At 42.4% G+C, this 23,445-nt stretch overlaps 1 protein-coding gene across 1 annotated transcript; it reads right to left on the bottom strand.

Annotated features, from left to right (window-relative positions):
• Positions 1–82: 82 nt before the first annotated feature.
• On the bottom strand, positions 83–22,731 carry snrkb (SNF related kinase b). Its single transcript, XM_030095411.1, has 5 exons — positions 22,536–22,731; positions 19,685–20,056; positions 19,185–19,579; positions 7,126–7,267; positions 83–5,261 (listed from the first exon to the last, which is right to left on the bottom strand). Exons 2-5 carry the CDS (start codon positions 19,918–19,920, stop codon positions 4,193–4,195), a joined length of 1,842 nt encoding a protein of 613 aa, XP_029951271.1. The 5' UTR covers positions 19,921–20,056; positions 22,536–22,731; the 3' UTR covers positions 83–4,192.
• Positions 22,732–23,445: the final 714 nt, after the last annotated feature.

The raw sequence follows: 23,445 nt of genomic DNA, 5'->3' as shown, positions 1-23,445 counted from the left end.
TCTGTCTTGGTTAGATTAGCGCAAAAAAACAAAAACAAAAAAACACTGTGTTTCTGGGAAATAAACACACCGCACACACTTGTTCTGTTGAATCCATTTTTAATAAATAAATACAGAAAAATAAGTGGATGGCTCCCGGGGGCGGTGGTCCTGGTTACAATGCAGGTCAGTAGACGGTGAGGACAGACGGGCTGCAGATCGCACCGCCAGCAAATCATTTCATCCCGCCCTCGCACAGATTTTACGCTCCTGCGAGCTGATGAAATGTAATCAGATTACACGTGACGGACGTTCCCCTATATGGGGCGAAGGAACAAACAATCGCGGGTCACGAGACCCGGGGACAGCTCCGGTTTCTCCAAACGGGGACAAATATTAATTCAAGAGAGGAGGATTTATTCTGCAGGACAGGAAGCGGCATCATGTGGCAGACTGCTCAGGTTTAACAGGAAAAACTTCATTCGAAGGCCAAAAATATCGGATTTCTGAACCCTTTGTAATTTAAGCTTTGTTTTTTTTATGTTGTTGGATGCAAGTTCAAGGCAACAGGAGTCTTTGAATCACATAAAAAAACAATAAAAAAAAGAGAATAATAAACTTTAATATTACTACTATTGTATTAAGACTACAAGGTCCTTTGTACTATTTCAGCTAAACATATTTGTGTTGCAGCAATAGTTTTCCCACCAAAAGCTTACAAATGTATTTAGTTCGAATCAACTTTATTACTCCAGCTTAATGTTTAATGAATTGATAAGCACTGAAGAAAGATCAAACTGAGTGTATCATTTTTAGCTATCTTTTCAAATTACTCTATTTTCTGACTTGTTGTCTTATTAAAAATAAAAAAAAGCATTGCCTACACATGCTTGAGCACCATTTTTTGGAACATACAGAGACAAGATACAAACCATGACTTTCTTTTTTTAAATCCTTATGCTTTCACTGCAATAAACATCAAGCAGAAACTCCAGATCAAACATTGTTTATTTGGTGCAAATCTGCCCAGCACAGATGCTGCTGTTGCTGAGAGTTATTCTCTCATCTGTTGCTCCATGACTTTTAAAAATGTAGATAATAATCAGCATGGAGTCACAGCTCGAGCCACACTGTTGAATTTAACGTCATTTACCCAGAGGCGCTGTGATACCGTCTATTAGAAGATAAGGCAGCTCAACACGATAACTTCTTTAAAAATGTCAACGTTTTAAAATGATTGGGGATATGTTGAACCTGAATACAACCTGCCACAATCCGGCTGTTTTCAGAGTGTTTTTCGACAAGTTGATGTCTTCTCTAGTTGACTCACGTCCCTCTTTGTGTCCAGTATCTATTCAGAATGTTGGATTTACAAGACTGCAGCTTGCTGCTAAGCATGTTAACTTCTACGGTAAAACACATAAAGACTGATTTTCTTTAAATTATTATTATTAGCTTATTCTTTATTGACCTGAAGCTTCCAAAAACATCTGAGATATGAACAGAAATAGCTTCTTGTGTCTGGTACCACTGTGCCAGGAAGATTTATTAGTTGTGCATCCTTTTGCCTTCTAAAAAACTTTACTTTTTTTCAGAACTGTAAAAGAGAGAAAAGAAAATACTGAATATGGAGGAACTGCACACAATACCAGATCACTGCAGCTCATCATCAGTCCCTGTATGGAGCTGAGACAATGCTAACAGGCTGCAGCAGTTAGCACTGCCCGCAAATCATCAATCAAAGGGATGCCTCAGGGTACTTTACAGGTGCACCAGAACAATGAACGTCCCATCAGATCCAAGACACGTGGAGGTATATGGTGATAAATAACAGCAATAACATGCATAAAGTCACACCTCTCTGTAGAGAATAGCTTTGTTGGAAAAACAAAAGAAAATAAAATTAAGGAACTCTTCATACATATCATCTATACATCCAAAATTAAAAAAAAAACAAAACAAAAATAACATGGAAGACCTGCATCCCAATCAATGAGCCCATGAAGAAGTTTTCATACAGTGTGTTAATACAGGACAATCTAATTATAAGACTTCAGGAGTAAGACAACAATAAATCATCTCAGTCTTCTTAGGCGTATACACTTTATACAGCGTGGAATCAGCGCATGTCATATATAACAGTCTCAGTCCGTCTTTACGAGAGCTAATATATAGATTTATACTAAGAGCTTTCAAACCAACATGACAAGCAGGCTGTGCAAAAGCAACAGGAGACGACTTTCCGTAGCGAGGAGACGCTTTGAAAACGAAGTAAATGATGAACGCGGGTGGCACCGGAAACAAACGAGCAGCAGCTGTTCTAAGAGGAATTCAGTTCAAACGACAACTAAACATTTCTGCTTGTGTCAGTCTTACATTACAGAGAAATCCATATTCTGTGAATAAATACAGATCTTTACCCTGTTTTCATCGTTTTATGTTCATAATTCAGGACAAGAATTTTAATCATAAGAAAAAGACATTAAAAAAATAAGACTAATTCAGTTTTCAGAACAATTACAACAATTTGTTGACTTCAAATATTTTTTTCTAATTTTAAATAAGTGCAACAAAATGACGATGTGGGGGTTTTGGTCACACACTCACAACAAATAAATAAAAAATTTAAAGGTTAAATGTTTTTTTTTTCTATTGCTTTGTTTCAAAAATAATTTACAAAAAAAATCTCTAAAGCCCTAAATTGAAATTTTACATTTTCCAAATGTATACATGCACTTTCTTATATGTAATAAAATGAAGATTTTTTTTTAAAGATAGATAAGATTTCAATAACTCTGGATATTTTCTTTAACATGAGAAGAAAGAAACCTGCTTGATCAATCTCACCTCTTCTGTTTCTTAGGTTGGTCATTTCTAAATTAGTTGAAAAAAATAAGATATAATAATCGAGATATTTTAAAGGAATACAACATATTTTCCAAAATATCGTTTTTAAAACATTCACATCTTTTTTAATTTAAAGTAATACATTTAAAGAAAAAGAAAAAGGAAACAAAGCCTGTTGAGAATTATATCAAATAGTTAATTGCACCATTTTTCCAGTGTTCTGAAAGAAAGAATTGAAACATTTGAAAAGAAAAGAAAGTTCAGATCATACAAGAATCAAGATGATGCTGACTGATAAATAAAAAGTATCGTTGTTCACTCTGAACTAATGGATGATTAGACTATTAGATGAATTTTTAAAAAGTCACTGACGTATTTTAAGCTGCTGTTTGCAGATTCAAATGTCAGAAAGACCTTAAAGTTGACATTCTCTCCCTCATTTGTTCCTAATTTCCTTCAGATTTCCTTTAAAACTTCTAAATGACCTTTGTCTCAGTTGAAATTATTAAATTTCAAGAGTTAAGATTTCAGATTTTTCCACAATTTGATGATATAGTCTTCACTTTAAATCTCCATATTTCTATAGCCAATATTGAACACATACTTTGGATAAAGAGGATATTTCAAAAATATCCTGCGTTCTTCAGATTTGAGCAACTTTAACTGTGATTTCACAAACAGGAACTGTAATTACAGAAAACTTAAAATGTATGGCTTTTGGTCTCATAAAATCATCAAAATGCACTTTTTTTTCCTCCAGTGTTTGAATAACTTGTGTTTTAATAACTGAAAAAGTGTTCAGTTTTTCTGTGGAAAAAAATAAATGTATGCTAAAATTCTACATTTTAACTTTTAAAACCTCTTAAAACTGACATTTCACCTTTTATAAGTAATGACTTTCTGTATCTGTTGACACAGCAAAATTAAAGGTTTTGGTGGTTTGGTCATGTAAAAATATTTCTTTTTTTTTATTTTAGTGATGTCTTATGGGCTAAAATGGGCTTTTAAAGAACGCTTTTGCGGAGGAATCCTTGCTTACAGCTGTAGCTTAAAGTTTATTGTGATCCAGGAGTGAACGCTGGATCGTGCTGACGTTCAGAGCTTTTTACAGTTTTACAGTAAGTCTTCATGTTCATCGCAGTAGGCACCTTCAGACAAACGGAACGGGCTCCAGCTTATTCATAAAACCTGCTGCCGTCCCTAAACCTCCCTCCGGTCTCCAGCTCCTCTGCGGGCAGGTACAGTCGGTTCTAAGGTGGGAGAACGGTCTCTGTGGAGGTGGGAGTTCTCAGTCCTCGGTGGGAGGAGGCGGCGCCACTCCCCAGACCGCGTGCCGGGTCCCCCCGCCCGCCCGCCCGCCTGCGGCTCACAGCACGTGGCAGCAGTTGTACTGGGCCAGCGGCAGGATCTTGGGCTTGTTGTGAGCCGGGATGTTGAAGGCCAGAGCTTTCTCACACAGGGGGAACTGAAAGAGTCGCTCGCGCAGCTTGATGCTGTGTCGCTTCCCCTGCTCGGCTCTCGGGGCCGGCTCCTCCCGGACCCCCGGTGCATTGTGGGGATGCGACCTCTCGGTGGACACCTTGTCTTTTCCGCTTTCCGCTCGCTCGTCCTCGTCGGTTTCAGTCCTCTGCTCCTCGGAGACGGAGCAGGGCGGAGGCTCGGAGAGAGGAGCAGCAGGAGGCTTGTTGGTGTTGTTGTTGGGCTCTTCCTCCTGGTTGGCTTCCTGTCCGGCGCCGACCTCCATCTGACCCTGACAGCACGGGACCCCGAACCCGGGCAGGGAGGAGGGCGGGTCCTCAGGAGGAGGGGCACCGGCCGACACGTCTCCATGACCGAGCGGCTGATCTGAAATCACACAGCCGGTGTCTCCTGTCATCTCCTCAGGCTCTTCGTTCAATGGAGGTAAATGTTCCTCCTCTTCCTCCATCTCCTCCACTGCACCTCCACACTCCTCCTCTCTCTCCTCCTCCCTGCTCTGATTGTCGCCTTCTTCCATCAAGCTTCCCTCCTCCTCCATCATCTCCACTGAGCCTGACTCTTTCTCCACCTCCTCTTCTTTCCTGCACTCCTGATTGTCAGCTCCTTCCTCCTCCTCCTCCTCCTCCTCCTCCTCCTCTTCCTCCTCACAGATCTGCTGCAGTGCCGGGAGGTTCTTGGCTGCAGGAGGCTCTTCAGCTGGAGGTGGACGGAGGGTGATGGTGGGGCCGGGCTGCCACGGTGCAGGAGGAGCCTGCTGGGGTCTCACAGCCAGCAGGTCTCCACACTCCGGAGCCCCCGAGCGGGGGGAACTGGGAGAAAGGGCCCCCGAGAGCCAGTGGGGCGGGGCCTCCGGGCTGAGGAGGGCGCTGTCCAGGCCCTGCAGCCACTCGTGAGCCTCGATCTCGTCCAGTGAGGCTCGGCGAGACGGATCCTTCTGAAGCATCCTGGAGATCAGACTGAAGAGAAACCACAGAGTTTTACTGTTTTACAAAAACATTCAGGGTCTCATCTATGAAATAAGAAAATATTTCATTGTCTTTCATTAACTCAGTTCTTCCAGCCTACTTTAAAGTTTTCTGTCTTTTAGTATTGAACTTATGTTAATAAAGTATTTTTCTGTCTCTCCTTTAATGATTGTGAAACACTTATTTCATGTATAAAAAGCACAGAGAAACTGCTGTTATTGAGATGAGACTCATTTCCTCATCTGGCCCGCCTCGACTTTTATTTGTGGACTTTTATTATTATATATGATTTGCACTGCAGCTCACATTTTCACCTCCCATAATGCTGTGTTTCCCCTTCCAACATGTTTGACAAACTTCCTCCACCAACACGTCCCTCCATTTAATTACCCCATGCTGACCACAGGCAAATGTAAACAGTCAGCAGGCCTAAAGCACACAAAGCCCTCGTGGCGTTTTTCTTAGTAAATCACCTGCAAATGACGCAAACTGAAAGCACTCTTCACCTGAGCATGTCGATCCAGCTTTATGTACATGTTGTTTTAGTTTGATGAAAACATTTATATCCAATCCTCTCATGAGTTTTATTTAAAGTCCCTGCAGCTTGTTTGGCTGCATGTCCAGGAGGTTGTTCTGTTCTCTTCAGCTTCTCTTTCGGGGCTGATCCACTATCATGTGAGCGCTGGGCCGAGTCATAAGAGGAGCGCTGGATCAGATGTTCCAGCCTGACAAACCGCTCAGCTGAGGATCGCAGTGTAAACTCAGCTGAGACCAAAAGGGTTCAAACACACCTACAAAGACGTTTATTCAGGGAGCAGAGAGAGGAAGGGAGGCTGCGGCGTCACATTAAATAAAGAAACCCAGTTTCTATTTGTGGGACGGAGATTTATGAGGCGGATCCAGCGATCAGCCGAAACATTATGACCATCTGCCCAATATCAAGTAAGTCAAACATTGTGTAGGTGTGTGTGTATGTGTGTGTGTCTGGACTGAAAGTTCATGAGGAGACTGACAAATACACATCAGTGGTAGTTTGTATTTTGTTCTGTTTCTTTGTATCTGGCAGGAATTAAATTCATTTCACAGTTCATTATGCAGACGTTCGTTCACCACAGCGAAACAGCAGCTAATATTTCAGATAGCTGGGATAACATCACATTTTAATGACGTGTCTGATGGATCCTGGGTCCTTCAAACCCTGCCAGGACACCGAAAACCTCCACTGGAACAGACACTAATGGAATGAATTTACGGTCAGCAGCTACTTAAGAGCCGTCACATCTACTCAGCAGCAGAGAGAAGCACTCCCTTTAAATAAAAACATCTAATTAAAGGCGATAAATCCAAACTACAAAGAGAATAAAACCCACTTTGTATCGTAAAAATAGCTTCCTGGTGATGCTGCAGGTCGACAGAAACCTTCACTTTGGATTTATGTTACTGTGATTCAGCAGCATGCGGTGGGGGGCGGGAAGGACGTCCTGATTGGACCGGGAGACGCCGTTTGCAGCTGAATTGAGTGGTTTTAATTGATTGCCGTAAACGAGCGATCCATAGCAATGTTAGCAATGCAGAGGGTTCCTTCTAAAAAATTTAGGTCAATTGAGCAGTTCGGAAACAGATATCAATACTATTATTGGAATAATTTATGTAGAATAATCTGCAATATTACAGTGTCTCGTATTCTTTTCTGATATAAACTGAAAAGTCTTGAATTTCAACGCTAGCTAATCTAAAGGAAAAGTTTAAGTTTTATTGAAATCACGGAGGTGTTACTGTACGAGTCTTTAAATCTCAGGATTATTTGATTATTGTGGTGGCAGGCCCCCGGGTGTGACGGTCTGTCTGTACTCACTCTCTGCAGCCGTCAGAAACGTGTTCGGGGACGGAGTACCGACAGTCCAGGATCATGACCAGAGTCTCACTGTCATTGGTTTCCTGGAAGGGAGGGACGCCGCACACCAGCATGTACAGGATCACCCCGAGAGACCAGATATCTGGAACACACACACACACACACACACACACACACACACACACACACACACACACACACACACACAAAGAAAAAGACTGTCACAAAATCATCCTTAAATAGCAAATCCTCTCAGGACTGAAAATAGCCTGCAGTCCCTCTGATCGTACTCAGACTGATGCGACGGTTCAAATGAGGAAACTCAAAATTCTGGTTCCATCCTGTGAATTCACACAAAAGATCTCGATGGGGGTCAAGACTCAAGAGTGGTCTTTATTGATCCTCAGTCCTGAAAATCCATTTCCTACTACTTCATCTTACGGCAGGATCAAAGGTCACACAGCCCCCCCCCCCCCCCCCCCCCACCCCCCCCCCACCCCCCCCCCCCCACTTTGTTTATCCTTTGTGTATTCTTTGTATTTGCAGTATAAATTAGGCTCTGGTGAACATTTAGCTCTTGAGTTGACTGCAGTTTGCTAGGAACAAAGTCTCCCTCAATGAAGCTCTGATGGAAGAGTGGAACAGATGGATGTCCTGTTTCCAAGTGTTGATGTGCGAAGCCAGGGCCATAGACGACTGGGTTCACTGCTCTTGACCCCTTCACACACACGCACGCACACACACACACACACATGCATGGACTTCCTCGTACTGACCGACAGCCCTGCTGACAGTGTGTTCTTTTACCATCCCCTCCCTTTCCTTCCCTTCTTGGACCCCCTCCCCTCCCTCCCTCGCCATGGTGCAGTGGGAGGCCCATGCAAACTCAGAACAGCCTGAATCACAGGCAGGAACACAGTAGCCGGTTCTCACACCGCACGCACACACACACACACACGAGCAGAGTATAGCAGTGTCAGAGGGCTGAAGGCCATAACAAACAGGGTTTGTTGTGGTGTTGTGCTATTCTGAGAATGATCCTCCGTCTCTTTTCTCCTTCTTCTCTTTCTCCAGATCGCTGGAAATAGGAAACACAGCACAGCGTGTTCACATCGCCCGACTTCACCCCGACAGCAGAAATATCACAGATTGTGTATCTACAGCAACATAAATGCTGCCTCTGCAAACATCCCATGGGTTTGTAGTGTGAGTTGAAGGGTAGATCCAGGAGTCTGACCTTGTTTTTTCCTCTGCAGAGGAGCACACACTGCCCACGCCACACATACACACACTCATGACTAAATAGCAGTTGTATCATGATGACAAACTGTTGTCCATTCACATAATCTGAATCCATCCTGTTTCACCACATCACAGAAGTGACATTCAGATTTAGAGGTGTAGTGGGTGGTTCTTTGATCTCACAGTGAGAAAACCACTGTTCGATTCCAGCCCAGGGAGCTGGATGAGGCTGGATTTCCCAACATTGGCCTATAGCAGTTAGAGGAGTAAACCAGGCTCGTCGGGGAAGCTGGCAAAGGGCTTCAGCTCCCCACAGAAATGAATTAAATGACAGAAGGTGAAAGATGAAAGCTTGTCCCTACCAGAAATGTTGCTGTTGACTAATTGAAATTGTTCATTAAAAGTAATTAACTAATTAAAAAAAAGAAAATACTTTGTTGAAATTCACAAAATTTATTGTCAAGTTAATCATATTTATGATGTTTTCATTATTATTTTATTACTATTAATGTACAGCACTTTATTTTTAGTTGTGGCTATTTTCAACGAGCTATAAAGAAGATGTACGGTGTGTATGTCAACCATTTAAAACATTAAATCACAAGCTTAACAGTACAGCGTTTTCAAGTCACATTTTTTTAGTTATTCGGTTGGTCGTGCAACTTAACGCATATTAAAAAGTGACTAACATATAAAGATTTAATGGTACCATCTGAAAGCAGAATGAGCTATACTGAAGCAGACGTTCTGGGATATTGTCATAATGAGGAGTGTTATCTTTTTGGTGGAATAAGAGCTTGAACGATGTTAAACCAGTGTGTCGCAGCAGCACTGCTGGCAGCAGCCGTCATTCGCTGCAGGTTCAAATGCAGATGACTGAGTGGAGCATTGCTCCCGTGGAGTGACGATACGATTTAATTTCGTATCACAGCCAAGCTGCTTGTTGATGGTGCGTTAGTTTTAGGTTTCATTTCATAATAAAACTAAAAATGAAAATAAAAATAAGTTTTTGCGTTGCTGGTCACCGAACTTCAATATCAACTCATACGGAGGGGATAATAACAGAAAGATATCAGATACCGTCAGTGGACTTCTTGCATAACGAGCATAAATAGATAAAAGCGATGACCAGGAGAACTGACCACAGACAAGAAGCTCTTTTCTTTGTGAAGCTCCGCAGCCGCGTGGCTCCAAGTGAATCAGATAACAGTGAGGACAGAGCAGCAACACATTCCTCATTTATGGCCTTTTTTAGAAGAAATGTCAGACGTCTGTGGGTTCTAAAAACAGAAACAGTTCCTTGAAAACATTTTATGCAGGGCCTGATCTTGTCTCTTTACTTTTTAATGCCATTTTTCACCTCTTTTCTGCCACTTCATGCATAATAACAGTTAAATAATGTTTAACTGTTTAGTCGTCGAACACTAATCCGAAACAAAACGAACTGAAAATGCACATAACAGTGTGTAATCCATCAACCATATATTAAAGCATTCATCACAACATTCATGAACAACTATCAGGCCTGTTCAGCAATTAAGCTAAAACGAACTACAAATTTCCAGATAAAAATAGAAAAATAAATTATGAATGCAATCATAACATCAATAATATAGTTGGTAATTTAATCAACAGTATCATAAACATATATTTAAATGTTCAAATCCATATGTTTCTACATTTAAAGCCTCAAATATGGTGTAAATTAAAGGAATTGTATCCCAGTGTCATACTGTACATGCACCTGGTATCAGAGAGCACTGTATGCTGCCACAATGTGACAATGACTCCTTGTATAATTAATGCTTTAATTTGCCTGTGCACCCCGCTGAAATGGTGGTGATGTATTATTTAAAGCACTAACTATGATGCTAATTTGCAAACGTGAGCACACAACTTCCACGCTAAACAGAGACGGTGAACAAGGAATGCATGCACGCTGAGGATAAACATGCTTTTGAGTCAATTTAGAAAGTTTGGGGGTGGTGTCACACTGTTGACCTTGAATTGTGAATAAGTTGTGATGACAATGAAAAATAACACTAATGTCTTCTTTGATTCTGATTAAATTTTCAGCTATAAAAACTCGATATTTTCCAAGATCACACTTGCAAAGCATTGAATAAATCTAACAATTTTAAAAGCTCATTTTTTAAAAGATACAATGGAACAGCGTGGCTGATTCAGACCCTCTTCCATGCAGTCCCTTGTGTGATGAAACATTCAGCCAATGACCCACATCATCCCCATGTTGTTTCAAACAACAACCCTCAGTTCTCATAATACAATGTACCCTCGTGCGCACGCTGACGAGCACGCCGGCCGGACCCGATCTGGAGACCTGTTATGCAACTGGGAGGAGCAGCCAGTGAGTGCTGGGAATGTTCTTTTCTCTGCTCACAGGGGAATATCACACATTCCCACCACGCATTAGAGGCCTGCTGACAGTACAAACATCGAGTCCAGATAAGCACTCACACACACACACACACACACACCAACACGCAAGACAAAACATGCGAACCAGATGAGTGAAACAAATGTGGATAAAAATGCTGAGACACAATAAAACGATAATGAATGATTCTGACCCCGTTCGGAGGCCCCTTCCTTGTAAGCGCATATTTCAGGAGCAAGTACGTCATAAAAGGTCAATGTCGTCGACTTCCTTCCAAAGGGTCCTCCAAGTTCACTCTCACTCACACACACAAAAAAAAGGCTGACCCTCTCTCTCTGTTTTATTTACCCACATTTGGAAACTGAAACCAGGGTATGATAATAAAATCCACTGCATGCTAGATTCATGTCATCAGTCAGTGATTAATACAGTATATCACCAATTACAGACCCATCATGAAGCCATACACCTCATGATGTTGACAAATCTCGTTATTCTGATGTGATTATCCTCTAACGCTGCCGTAATGTTCCTGATAAGCCAGGAAAGCAGATGATGATGATGTTATGTGCATGCATGGAGCATGCAGGGATGCCTTTCCCTTCAGGCATCGTTTTAATGACTTTGTGCGCAGACTTCAGCTGGACTCTGCATTACTTCTGCAAAACTGATTTGGTTTAATGGATTTAAGGAGAATGTTTCTCTAAAGCTGCGATTGTTAGTTAACCAGTGAGCTGATCAGCAGAGAGTAAATTATGGACTGTTAGGTTGATTAGGAAACGTTTTGTATAGTCCTTTCAGAAGTACCATATTTCTGTATTAAATGGGTTTATCTAGTAGGAAGAGAGCAGAATAGAGGAGATTATTAATGTGCTGTCCACATTTTACTAATACAAAGAAAATATTTGACGTTGCTGTTTTGTACCCAAATGTTTGCACTGGTTAAATAGTAAAGTTTAGTTCCTCCAAACAATGCACGAAACTCAAACATTTCAGTCAGCCTGCCACAGAGGAGGTGTTAAACCGTTAACCAGGCAGGCTGCAAACTTCAGATTGTCCATTTCCTGACTGAGTGTAAAGAGTCTCCACATTATGCATCAGGACACGCTGTGCCTGAACAGACTCATTTGTTCTCTGTGTTGCGCAACATCCCCCCTAAAAAATGTTGTGTCTGTTTTTGGATTTTGTTGCTAAGAGAGAAGCATTGTGTGGCGTGAGGTGATGGACCGCTTCTGTGAGAGTCGGCTGCTCTTAATGAAAGAAGAAAGAAAAAGGAGCTGTTGATATTAACTGTCCTGCGGCCTTCAGGTTGATACGAAAAACACTGACAGAGAGGTGTTGTCTGGAAAACAGTGGGAGGTTATGCTGCTCCTTGCTGATCTACAATGGGATGTTTATAGGGGCCTTTCCATGTGGAATTATCACCCTCAGTGGTGTTTGATTGCAGAAAACCAGACTACGCATGAAAAGTCATTAATCACAACTAAAAGCAAATCAATGAGCTGTACTTGTTTCAGGGTTCATGTCCCAAAACACCACTTAAAGGGAAAGGATGGATAAATTTGTGCCAACTTTTGCTGGCATCAGGACGCAAATCCACATTTAAAAAAATGTAAACCCCCCCCCCAAAAACAACAACGATGCTTTGATATTAAAAAGGATACTTCAGGCTACAAGTGTTCGCTCTAATAACCTGATATCAGGAAAAGTGCATTGACAAGAAGCAGTGATCATTTCCTGAACTTAAAGCTCGTGTCCGGAGTTTTGAAAGAGAGACGTTTTTTTAATCCAACGTCTGGAGGTTCCGCCCTCCCTCTGCTTTCATGAGCGACCAAGCCACGCCCTCTAGTTATGCACGCGAATTATCCGTCGGGTGAAAATGAGAGCCTCTGAGTCCTACAGCATCCGACACCTTTAGCTGTTTACGGTGGATGTTCAGTAGACCATGGATATATCCGAGGTAAGCGCAGCGGCTGCTACGTTGCTAACTCACCTCTGCCTGGGCGAGTGCGCGTGCTCTCTGGCTGCGTGCACACTTTGATTGACAGCGCGACAAGGCGGAAGCTCGAAGTCTATTGGCTGACGCTGACCGGCGCTTTTTCGGATAACATGGGGGTCTATGAGACGAAGGCGGGGCTCATAAATACATTTTTATATTGTTTTATGCTAATATTATAGTAAAGTATCGAACCAGATTGACACATTTAAGCTCTGTTAAAAAATGATACATACATTGGAAACGAAAGGAAACAAACGGAAACTCCGGACACGAAAGTTGCCTCTTTCATATAGATCCTGTCATCTGATGCTGCAGAAAAATATACCAATATGGAAAGTATTTTAATAAATATAAATGACTGTTTTTTTTTTTTTAGTCACTCAGTAATCTTTTTGAGGAGTGCATCAGCATGAAGACGACACCAGCACGCAGTAGCCAGGAACATCGTCCACCAATGTGTTAATGATAAACACTATGGTGTCATCAACAGTTAATCGCGCCTCGTCCACTTGTTCCAGCAGCTCAACACATCATCTTGTGGTTCAAACTTGTACTGCAAGACTAAACAGGCTAGTGTGAGTTAAAGAGCATGCAGAGATTTATCATATTGCACCTTTAAAGCAGTACTATGCAAGATTTGCTTTAGCGCTCCCCCTACTGGTCTCCTGTGAAAGCTCACTGTCGTAAACGTCCTCCGCATCACCCCCGCCCCGCATGCAGAGAGCGTCCCACTCCAGTTTCCTTTTTTTCCGCTCGTTAGACAAAGTTTTTTTTCTGTCTTTTTGGTTCTGCCATCCGTGAGCACCTAAGGGTGACGTTGCTAACGCTAGCGAGGGTTTCATGTTTGTTTTACGCGCTTTTGTTAAATCTTCTGCAGCGGCAGTTCCTCGCGCTGCCCGGGAACTTCTTCCGGTTGCTCCCTCTGTCATAGACATGCCTGCCTCGCACACTCAAACTTACTGGAAAACAAACACACTCGGAGATATGCTGCTTTCTGCTCAGCGCAGCGAATTTACTGGCGCTCACGTCTACGAGAGGAGGTGCCACTCCTCTTTATTTTTCAGTTACCAAACGGAAATTACAACCAATCAACACATCATGCAAAGATCGTCTATTGCAACACAATGACAGATATCGCACTCCAACAACAGCTTTTATACTTGTAATCCCGTATGAGTGCCGTAAAGCAGGTTTGTTCTCGGGAGATATTGTCGGGTCCGCTCCTCTGAAATTGCAAGCGCTGTTTTCAGGACACAGACCCCGGGGAGAGTGAAGGGACAGGCGAATCACCATGACAAGTCTTTGTTTACCCCTACAGGGATTCTGAAACACATTTATTGAGGTAAAAAAGTTGTAAAGTTCTACTTTAAAATACAAAAATTGCATCAAAGTCTGAAAAAACTAACTCTTGGAAAAACCTTTACATTCATTTTTTTTTTTGTTTACCTAGAAAGTATTTTTTCACCATTAAAATACATTTAAACTGCTAGAATTCTCCTTCAAGTCCATCACAATCCTTTTTCTTTTAAAATTGAAGCGTTTAATATTTACACTCGACTACCACTCACACCCATACATACTGCGAATTACACCTCATGTGTGAATTTCATCACGTTGCTGAAGCTCTGAGAGGCTTAAACTAATCAGTCAAATGCAGAAGTTCCTTCTGCACAGAACATACTCCACCCATTTACAGTTCCGTTCCACTTATCTGTCACTTTTTTTTCTGCTAATTTATTGTCAAACCCACAAAGCACATTCTAACAACCTGATAAACTTTTTATTTAGGGCCCTATTTATAGAAGACCAGCCGATTCTATTCGGTGAACACTTACGATTAAACAATGACAATATAGAGATAACAGCAAGTGAGACGGCAGAAGTGATAAACTTCAGAATGAAAACAGGATAAGTCATCTAGGAAGAAAAGTTATTTAGATTTTTTTGAAGTACACAATATGAAGCTTTTTTTTGCAAAACTCTATTTTGGTGCAGCAACGGAAACATTTGAGTTTGAATAATGGATCACCTAACTCAAACTACAGTAAGTAAGAATAGTGTAAGCACAGGCATCAGCACAGGTATAAGAACAGATTCAAGTATTAAGCTTAAGCATATGTATACATATAAACAGGTATGATGCCAACCTAAAAACTCGATATGATATGCATATACAGTATATGCACTGTACATACAATGACAAATCAATGTGATAAAAACAGTGATAATACAATAAAAGCAATAATGTACACTATATGAAAACAGAAAGTGGAAAATCTACAGCAATATCAGTATAACAATGAGCATTAACTTAAGCATAAAAATCACTATAAGAATATATAACAGTGATTACAGAAAAAGTAGATAGCAAAAGTAAATAATAAACTCACTTGTATAAGTTGCATAGATCTTGCCGATATACAAGTATAAACATTACTGAAAGCAAAAGCAAATTTATTGGAGAAGTTATATTTCTAAGTAGAAGAGTTGTCTGACACTGCGGGTATTTAATAAACTCCAAGAACTTAAACTGTAGGCAAGGCTTTAGGAGAATATTAAGTGCATAAAAAAAAATGGCAATTCCATTCATGTTTGTACAAGAAAATAAGAAACAAGACAGCCCAATGTCCTGTGGACTTAACATCTGGCTTGAGTCTGTCAGTCTTTGGCACGATCACATCGAAAAAGCAGAGCGTCAGTAATGTGGCTGAAGCCCAACGCATCCAGCGCACAAAAAATGCAAAATAATGTTGATCTGAAATGAGCAAAGACACTTAGAGCTACACAAAAGACCCTTAAAGTCAGAATTCTGTGCACAAACGCTTACACAAAGCAACAAGCGGACATTATATAACTCCAGGCAGTGTTTATATTTGAGGAAAGCCAAGCGGGCCTGCAGGCATTCCTGTCTTTTCTCCACGTCATATGATGATAATCAAACACATAAAAGCACACACATCGCAAACGCTAACAAAACACACACATTGAAAGGAACCAGGGTGAACTGAATGGATGGCTGCTCATATGAAACCTAAATATCAAAGAGACCCGTGTGTGTGTGTGTGTGTGTGTGTGTGTGTGTGTGTGTGTGTGTGTGTGTGTGTGTGTGTGTGTGTGTGTGTGTGTGTGTGTGTGTGTGCAGAGACGGGTTTATGAGTCACCTTTCTAAGCTGAGATCACTGAGGGACATCTCTTCCTCTGTGCAAGCACAGGATTACCACACACACCAACACACACAACATATGTATGTATTTTTAGAGATGCAAGTGTGTGTGTGTGTGTGTGTGTGTGTGAGCGTTCTCGTATTTCTATCCTTGTTGGGGCCAAATGTCCCCACAAGGATAGCAAAACGTGAAACGACGTGCCTTGTGGGGACCTTTTTCCGGTCCTAAGTAGGAGAAACAGTGTTTTCTTGACCATGTTGTTGTTACTGAAAAAAGTAAAAGTGCAAAAACATTTCTTTAGGGTTAGGCTTTCTTGTGGTGTGGGTTAGGGTTAGGGTAAGGGTCAGGGTTAGGGGCTAGACATGAATGGGAGTCAATGGACGGTCCCCACAAGGATAGAAATACAAGACTGCGCGTGCGTGCGTGTGTGTGAGCGTGTGCGTGATGAAGTGTACATCGCGATCAAACTGGTGACATAATCATGATGTGTGCAAACAGAAAAGTGCACTTCAGCCTCACTGGAGCAGAAAGCAGTCTTAGAGGAGGCGATGATAAATGGCTTTAAATGGACGCCCTGCGTGTGGACACCCTTTCAGAAACGGGAACTAACAGGAGAATAAAAAAGGGAACTTATGTCATGCTGGAGTCGCCATGGATGCATGTGAGGAATGTTTCTTCATCACTGACCATCCTCTTTTTTTTGCTAACTCACAGGCTATTAATAATACACAACATGGCAAAGCATCTTGTTCTTATATTTAAAGTTCATTTATAATTCCTCTTATTATCACGGTGAGGGAGTTTTACTTTATCAAACTTCAAAACAGAAGCAGCAATTCATCTGTTTGCTCCATCAACAGGGCTGTACAGTGGTAAATATGAGGGCCTGCCCTGTCACATGCTTTTTGGTTATTCAGAGAGTTTGTTTGGAAGCAAATTCAGACTGACTCCTTCAGGGGTCTTGGTCTATTTGATCAGTGCACACCAGAGTTCAAATGGCTTGTAGTGCAAAAAAAATGGACCTCAAAAAGCCAACTGTTTCATAATATCCATTTATCTTTTGTATCTGAAGTATAGAGAAGTCAGAGGCTTCGGTAGAGCGTGCAAACATGAGAATAGAAGCTCCCAGTTCTAACCACATGCAACCAGATTCTGTTTGTTTATAGTCTTTAGTCTACATCCGCAACTGCAGCTTCCAGCAGGAATGCTTCAGTTGGCTTTGCTGTTTTTCTCTGATTTTTGTCCTTTTGCCAACAAGTATTAATACAATGTTAAAATAATTAAGTGAAATATGATTTGTGGTCGAACGATCATGTTCAAGATTGTTTAATCTGATTAGTCAAATGTGTTTACAGGCAGAGCATCAACGCACAGTTAATGGCAGCATAATTCATTACAGTCTTTTGCGAATTGAACACTGCAAACGTTGATATAGCAATACATTTGCGATACATTGTGCTTCAGAGAGAACTCAAACCGGGGTCCTGCAGTGAGGTGAGGACACCACTGATAGATGACAGAAAGCTTTAAACAGCCCAAACTTTTCAAGTGATAGTTGTATTGACTCGTTTGCCACTTGTGCTTCCTTATATTAAAAAAAAAAACAAAAAAAAAACAACCTTTGACTACAGCGAACACTAATTGCAGTCGGTTGCATTTGTATTCAGTGCAGCGGCATCTGCAGCCGTGCCCACTCCCTGCCAAAATCCAGCTTAGCAGATAAGACCACCGACCTCCCTGCAGCGGTCAGGCTGTGCGCCCCCTCAAGGGGGACTCATAAGACCAAATCCCTCAGTTCCCCTTCTGTTTCGACCCTGTCAAATCCCACAATCCATCTGTATTCCTGTCCTGTACCGTCACACGGCTCCTGGAAGTACAGGCCCAGCTTTATTTCCACAGTAGAGCATGACACCTTCTCTTTCTGCTGCATGTCCTCGTCTCACGCACCGCGAGCGCTGGCGGTGCAGTGAGCGAGCACGGTGGAGAAAGCTGCAGTGGTCGGATCCACTGCAGAACGTGCCCACTTGGCTCATGTCTGGCTGGCTTGCTTAGACTGACCCAGATACACACGCTAATCCTCCGCGGACAAAACAAACTCACTCACACACACACACACACAGAGATCCATACATAGGCACAGACACAACTGCATAGTAAACCGGCGGAGCGCCGGGTCAAGGGGACAGACGTGGCCGCGCCGACACGCACGGAGGAGAAGTGACGGACACGCAGTAGCATCACCGTCTCTGAGATGAATCCAGCAAACACACAATTCGCCGTGTTCTCCGGTTGTAAAGTGCCGTGCCAAAAGGCAATCAGGGTAATTTACTTTCAAAGCCTTGCCTTATATTTTGTAACAGAACACCTTCCTCTTATCGTTTCTGCTGACACGATCAGAAGCTGCAGCTGTTAACAGACTTTCAGGTTGGACCACATCGTCAGCTCTTCTCTCTGAGGCGGGCGGGACAAACTCATTTAAATTCAAGGTCCACAGACAGCCCGGGTTAGGCTCACGACAGCATAATAACTTGTTATGAATAATAATAACTCTGAGTGTCTTTGATGATTTTAGTATAAACAAAGGTAAAAACATTCATAATTTTTTTTTATAAAACATTAAGAACTCACCAGGAGGATATCATGTCAACACTTAATATGAAATAGTCTGGTCTAGTATTGTGACACCGATGTTATTTATGATAAATAAAAGCAATTGCTTGCTCTTCTAAAAAACAGTGCTCTTTCTCTTGTCCCTAAACTGCAGTTGCCCGTGTTCCCTCATATACTTTGTGACGCTCAAGCCAAGTGGGCATAGAGAACAGCAGGGCTCGACCAAACTGTCGAAATATGAGCGAACAATCTGAAACTAGTTATTGCAGTTCACTCAGACTTTAGTAATATGTTTATTGCACATTTTGATACGATGATTGATTGATTGATTGCGAAGGATTCATTGTTATTTAATCAAACCCGATGTCTCTGAAAACATCTCTCATGATTGCCACAATTGTCTCTTGTTCCCACTGCAACTCTAGACTTTTATCCGCTGTTATATAAAAGCATCCACCAAAAAACAAAACTGTCTGCAGAGGAAAAGCAAAATGATGTAACATGAGTAAGTGCGTCCTACTGTCCCAGTCTGCTGGTTGTTTTGCAATCCTATACTGGGATCCTGACCCTCACAGTAAGAAGCACTGACTTCGGCCAACACTTTAACCCACTCTGCCTGGAAAACATTTATTTTTAAGTTACTCACCCACAGCCGGAGCGTCGTACTCCTCGCCCAGCAGAATCTCCGGGGCGGAATAAGCCAGCGACCCACAGCTGGTGGCCAGCATCGTCCCGGGCTGGAACAAGTTGCTGAACCCGAAGTCCGTCAGCTTCACTGCTCCCTGCTGTGGGAAGAACACCACGTTTTCGGGCTTCAGGTCCCGGTGCACCACGTGGAGCCGGTGGCAGTACGCCACGGCGCGCACGATCTGGGTGAAGTGGCGCTTGGCGGTCCCCTCAGCCACGCCGCCCTCGTGGCGGAGGATGTAGTCGTAGAGGTCGCCTCCTTCGGCCAGCTCCATGACAAGGTAGAGGGTGGTGGGCGTGTCGATGACTTCGTACAGGCGGACCACGTTGGGGTGTTGCACCAGCCTCATGCACCTGAAAACAATCAGAAACAAGAGTAATCCAAGAAAAAATTCACAAAACAGATAAACAAAAATTGCAAAAACTGTAACAAACAAACAAACAAAAAAAAATCCATACCTTACTTCTTGCAACAAGTGGCTAGTTGCCATTATGTCAAGCTTGGTCTTGTCAATCATCTTGACCGCCACCAGCTGCCCAGTGCTGACCTGACGGGCCAGTTTGACCACGGCATAGTGGCCCCGGCCGAGCGTCCGACCCAGGTGGTACAGTCCAGTGAGGTCAGAGCGACCCGGGCTGCTCCGGGGCTCCACGTGTCCCTCCTGGCCAGAGGTAGCATCTCCAGAGGAGTCCATGTTTGAGATAATGAGGTGGACGGGGCTTCAACAATAGATGGGAAACAGCTGCGAGAAGGAAGGTGTCAAGGACCAGGGAAGGAGGAAGAGGGGGAGGTATGAGGGGCAGTCAAGGTCCTCAGTGCTGGGGAGCAGTCTGGCAGGACAAAGAGAAGACAAACACAATGAAAAAAAAAAAAAATGACAATGCTGATCATTTTGGCCTTTGGCCTGAAGTTACACAGGTTTCAGAGGAGGTCAGCTGCTGCTGATGCTTCACCGCTTCAGGCAGTGAGACACTAAGAGGCTGATATTACACCCGATTGGACAAAGGAGCAGAAGACAGGACGCATTTGGATTAAATCTTGAGAACAGATCACAATGAATTATAGCACAAAGACAGCGGGATGGGGCAAAATATTCCTTCATCGCCTGTGCTGTTGAATAGGCGAGTTTGTCTCTATCTCAAATAACAGCGTCTTGCACAAATGGCACGCGGGATCAATACGGTAACAGGAAACCATAATGTATGTCAGTGTGCGTGTGCACGTGAGGCGTGTGTTTGTGTGTCATTAGTTTGGTTAAGAGGGTCAGCGGGTGGCATTAGAGCTGATGATGTCACCCTCAACGGCCCCCCGAGGGGTCTGCTATCATCTTCTTCATCATCATCATCTTCATTACCACCATCGTCATCATCACTACCGAAATCAAACACACGGATGGAGTCTCCTGTTTCTACACCATGTGTTTGTTCACCGAGGACAGTAAAATATATGCGCACACATAATAACCAGGATTTACACTGTTTACAACTTGAGGAAAGAAAAATCTGGAGGTCAAGGGAAGGCCTTTTCCCAGCATGCCCTTTTTTAATCATGATAAAAAAAAAATAATGAATTGAAATGTATTTTATTAAAACCAAAATTTTAGAATCAAATTTGCGAACAGATAGATGCTTAGCTTAGCCTAGCACACTTTGAAAACCTTCAGCTTATATCATATGGAGTCTTATAGAAAATTTGGCAATGATTCTCCAAGTGTTAGTTTTGGGATAGTTTGTCTCTTTACAGAGTGTTTTTGCTTTTCCTTACAGCTATTTGGTGACCTTTTGTGCTCTTTATTGTAGTTTTCACTTTCCCTGCTTGTTTTATACTTGCAGATACATTCCCTACGAGTTGTTTTCAAACACTTTTATGATCATTTCACATTTCCCTGCAGTCATTTTGTAATTTTTTTGCAACTGCTCTGCATCCCCATGCAGTCATTGTATAGCTCTTTACCACAAGATTAACTAAGCTGTTAAAGAGAACAGAACAAAATAGAGTAAAATAAGTATTTCTCATTGTGAGCAATACAAATGTTAAGTATATTTGGTTGCTCACCACAAGCAGAATTAATTAACTGTATACATTGCAGTTATCTTTTTGAGGCCATCTTTTATCTCCTTGAAGCTCAAGCATTTTAGTTTTACTTGTTTTCTGATTTGGATTTATTTTGAAGTGTATGTTCCTTGTGTGAACCATAAGAATATTTTATTTCTTCTCTTTGTGGGTTCTGTCAATGTTTTGTGTCTTTTCAGGTTCTCTTTCTTCAACCTTTTAGGTTGTTTTGTCTTTTGTGCTGCTTCACATCTCTGTATTGTGTCTAGTAGCTTTTTCTCTTCATGGTCCTTTCGGTCCTTCTTTTACTTATTCAGCATCTTTTTGCGAACGTGTAATATTTGTTGTTGCTGATATGTTGTAATTATGAGTCTCTATCTCATTGTGATAATTTTTGCATCAGTTTTTCTGACATTCGAGCATTTAGTCTCACCTTTAAATAATGTTTGCCAAATGTTGTGGATATTTTCTGTATGCAATACCTGTCTGTGAGTCTTCTTGCATATTTTTAATCACTGTGTGCATCTCAGTAAAAGTTTATCATCTATTCGGGGTAATGATTGACATACTGTATTTCTGTATTTTTTCACGGTTTTAATTTTTCTTCTATTTTCTTTGAATTATTTTATATTTTGTGGTTGTTTTTTGTTAATTTGTAGTTATCATATCACATTTGTTTGGTAATCTTAGAGGATTTTAAAGACTTTGTGGAGTTCTTTTTCATTGTTGTTAATAATCTGTTAATTGTGAGAAAATGTTGATCATGCACAGACCCTGGCTGCATTTTGAGACATGCACCATCTCAACATTTCCGTCCCTTTCATAACCTGCACAGTCAACACTTCCCAAACAGCATCATCATCATCTTCATCACTTATTCAGTGCAGCATCACAATCACAAACAAGCTCTTTCCTGTATGTTTAAACTCCCTCACACCGCTTCAGTGGGCCAAGTGCGCAGAGGCAGGCCTCAAAACATGTACTAATATCCCTTTTCTGCAGAGTTTCATCGGATCCAAGAAGCTGCAGAATCCTGCCTGCGGACGGAGGCTGCTTGCTTCACTTGTGCAGCGGCCAGCTGTTCTCACCACTTGGCCTCAGCTGCAGTCCCGAGTTGGCTCATACGCATGTAGTAGTCATCCTGCTGGCTGCCGCTCGACACCTCCGAACAGCCGCTACCAGCAGTGGTGACAGCCTGCAGGCTCCGCGGGAACACAGCGGACACTCACAAACGCACTGGCGGCGCTGCTAACTTACCATTGTTGAGAACATTATCCGGGCTCAGGCGGCCGCTCGCTCGCTCGGTGTCCAGGTTTCAGACGCGGTGCTGGACGGCAGCGCCGCCGCGTCGCTCGCTACCGCGGAGCTCCATGTCGGCGGTTCACGGGGAGCGGAGCGGAGCGGAGTGGACGCACTTTCCTCCGAGCGAAGTCCTCCTCCTCCTCCTCCTCCTCCTTCTGCCTCCTAGAGTCGCGTGTGTGTGTGTGTGCGCGCGCGCGTCACAGCGGGATGGTGTGAACGTTCGGAGCGCGCGTGAGCATGCAGCTTCCTCGTGACGTCAGTACATTCCAAACCCGCTCGCGAGCAGCGGCCGCGAGCCCAGCTCTGTCTTACGTAGTGGCGGGAAAAAAAAAATAACTGAATGAAATTATATAACTGAATAATGTGTTGTTGTTTTTTTTGGAGCTACAATGAGCCACAATGCAGCGTATCATGAGACTTTAACCACAACACATACAGGCCCCTCACACTGTGCCAAAAAGAAAGAAAGAAAGAAAAATGGTAAATTGTTTCCAGAGAATTTGAATGAAGTGAGTTGGACTTGATTACATCTTGCAAGGGACGGAGCATGATCCATAGCTGCACAGTGTCACGTTGTGTCTCTGCCCATTACATTTTGTGTATTTGTAGTCATTCTTGCCCCACAGTATCTTGTTTTTTTTTTAGCATATAAGGTGCCTTTGTGATATTTGTGTGTTCCTTCGCAGTCTTGTCCATCTCTGTGAGTAGTAATCTGATATTTCTTCACTACAGCGGCTTGTGTCCTCATAAATGTATAATGCTTCTTTTTTCTGCTAGCTTCTCTAGAGTACCATATTATTTCTCTTTGTATGCTCATTGTGCGTTTTTTTTTGTTTTCTTCTCGTTTTCTGGATCGAAATAGTTT

This window comes from Salarias fasciatus, chromosome 7, assembly GCF_902148845.1.
Source record: "Salarias fasciatus chromosome 7, fSalaFa1.1, whole genome shotgun sequence".
NCBI classification, from domain to species: domain Eukaryota; kingdom Metazoa; phylum Chordata; class Actinopteri; order Blenniiformes; family Blenniidae; genus Salarias; species Salarias fasciatus.
The sequence above is the reverse complement of the archived record's forward strand: the minus strand, read 5'-3'. Positions and strand labels throughout refer to the sequence as shown.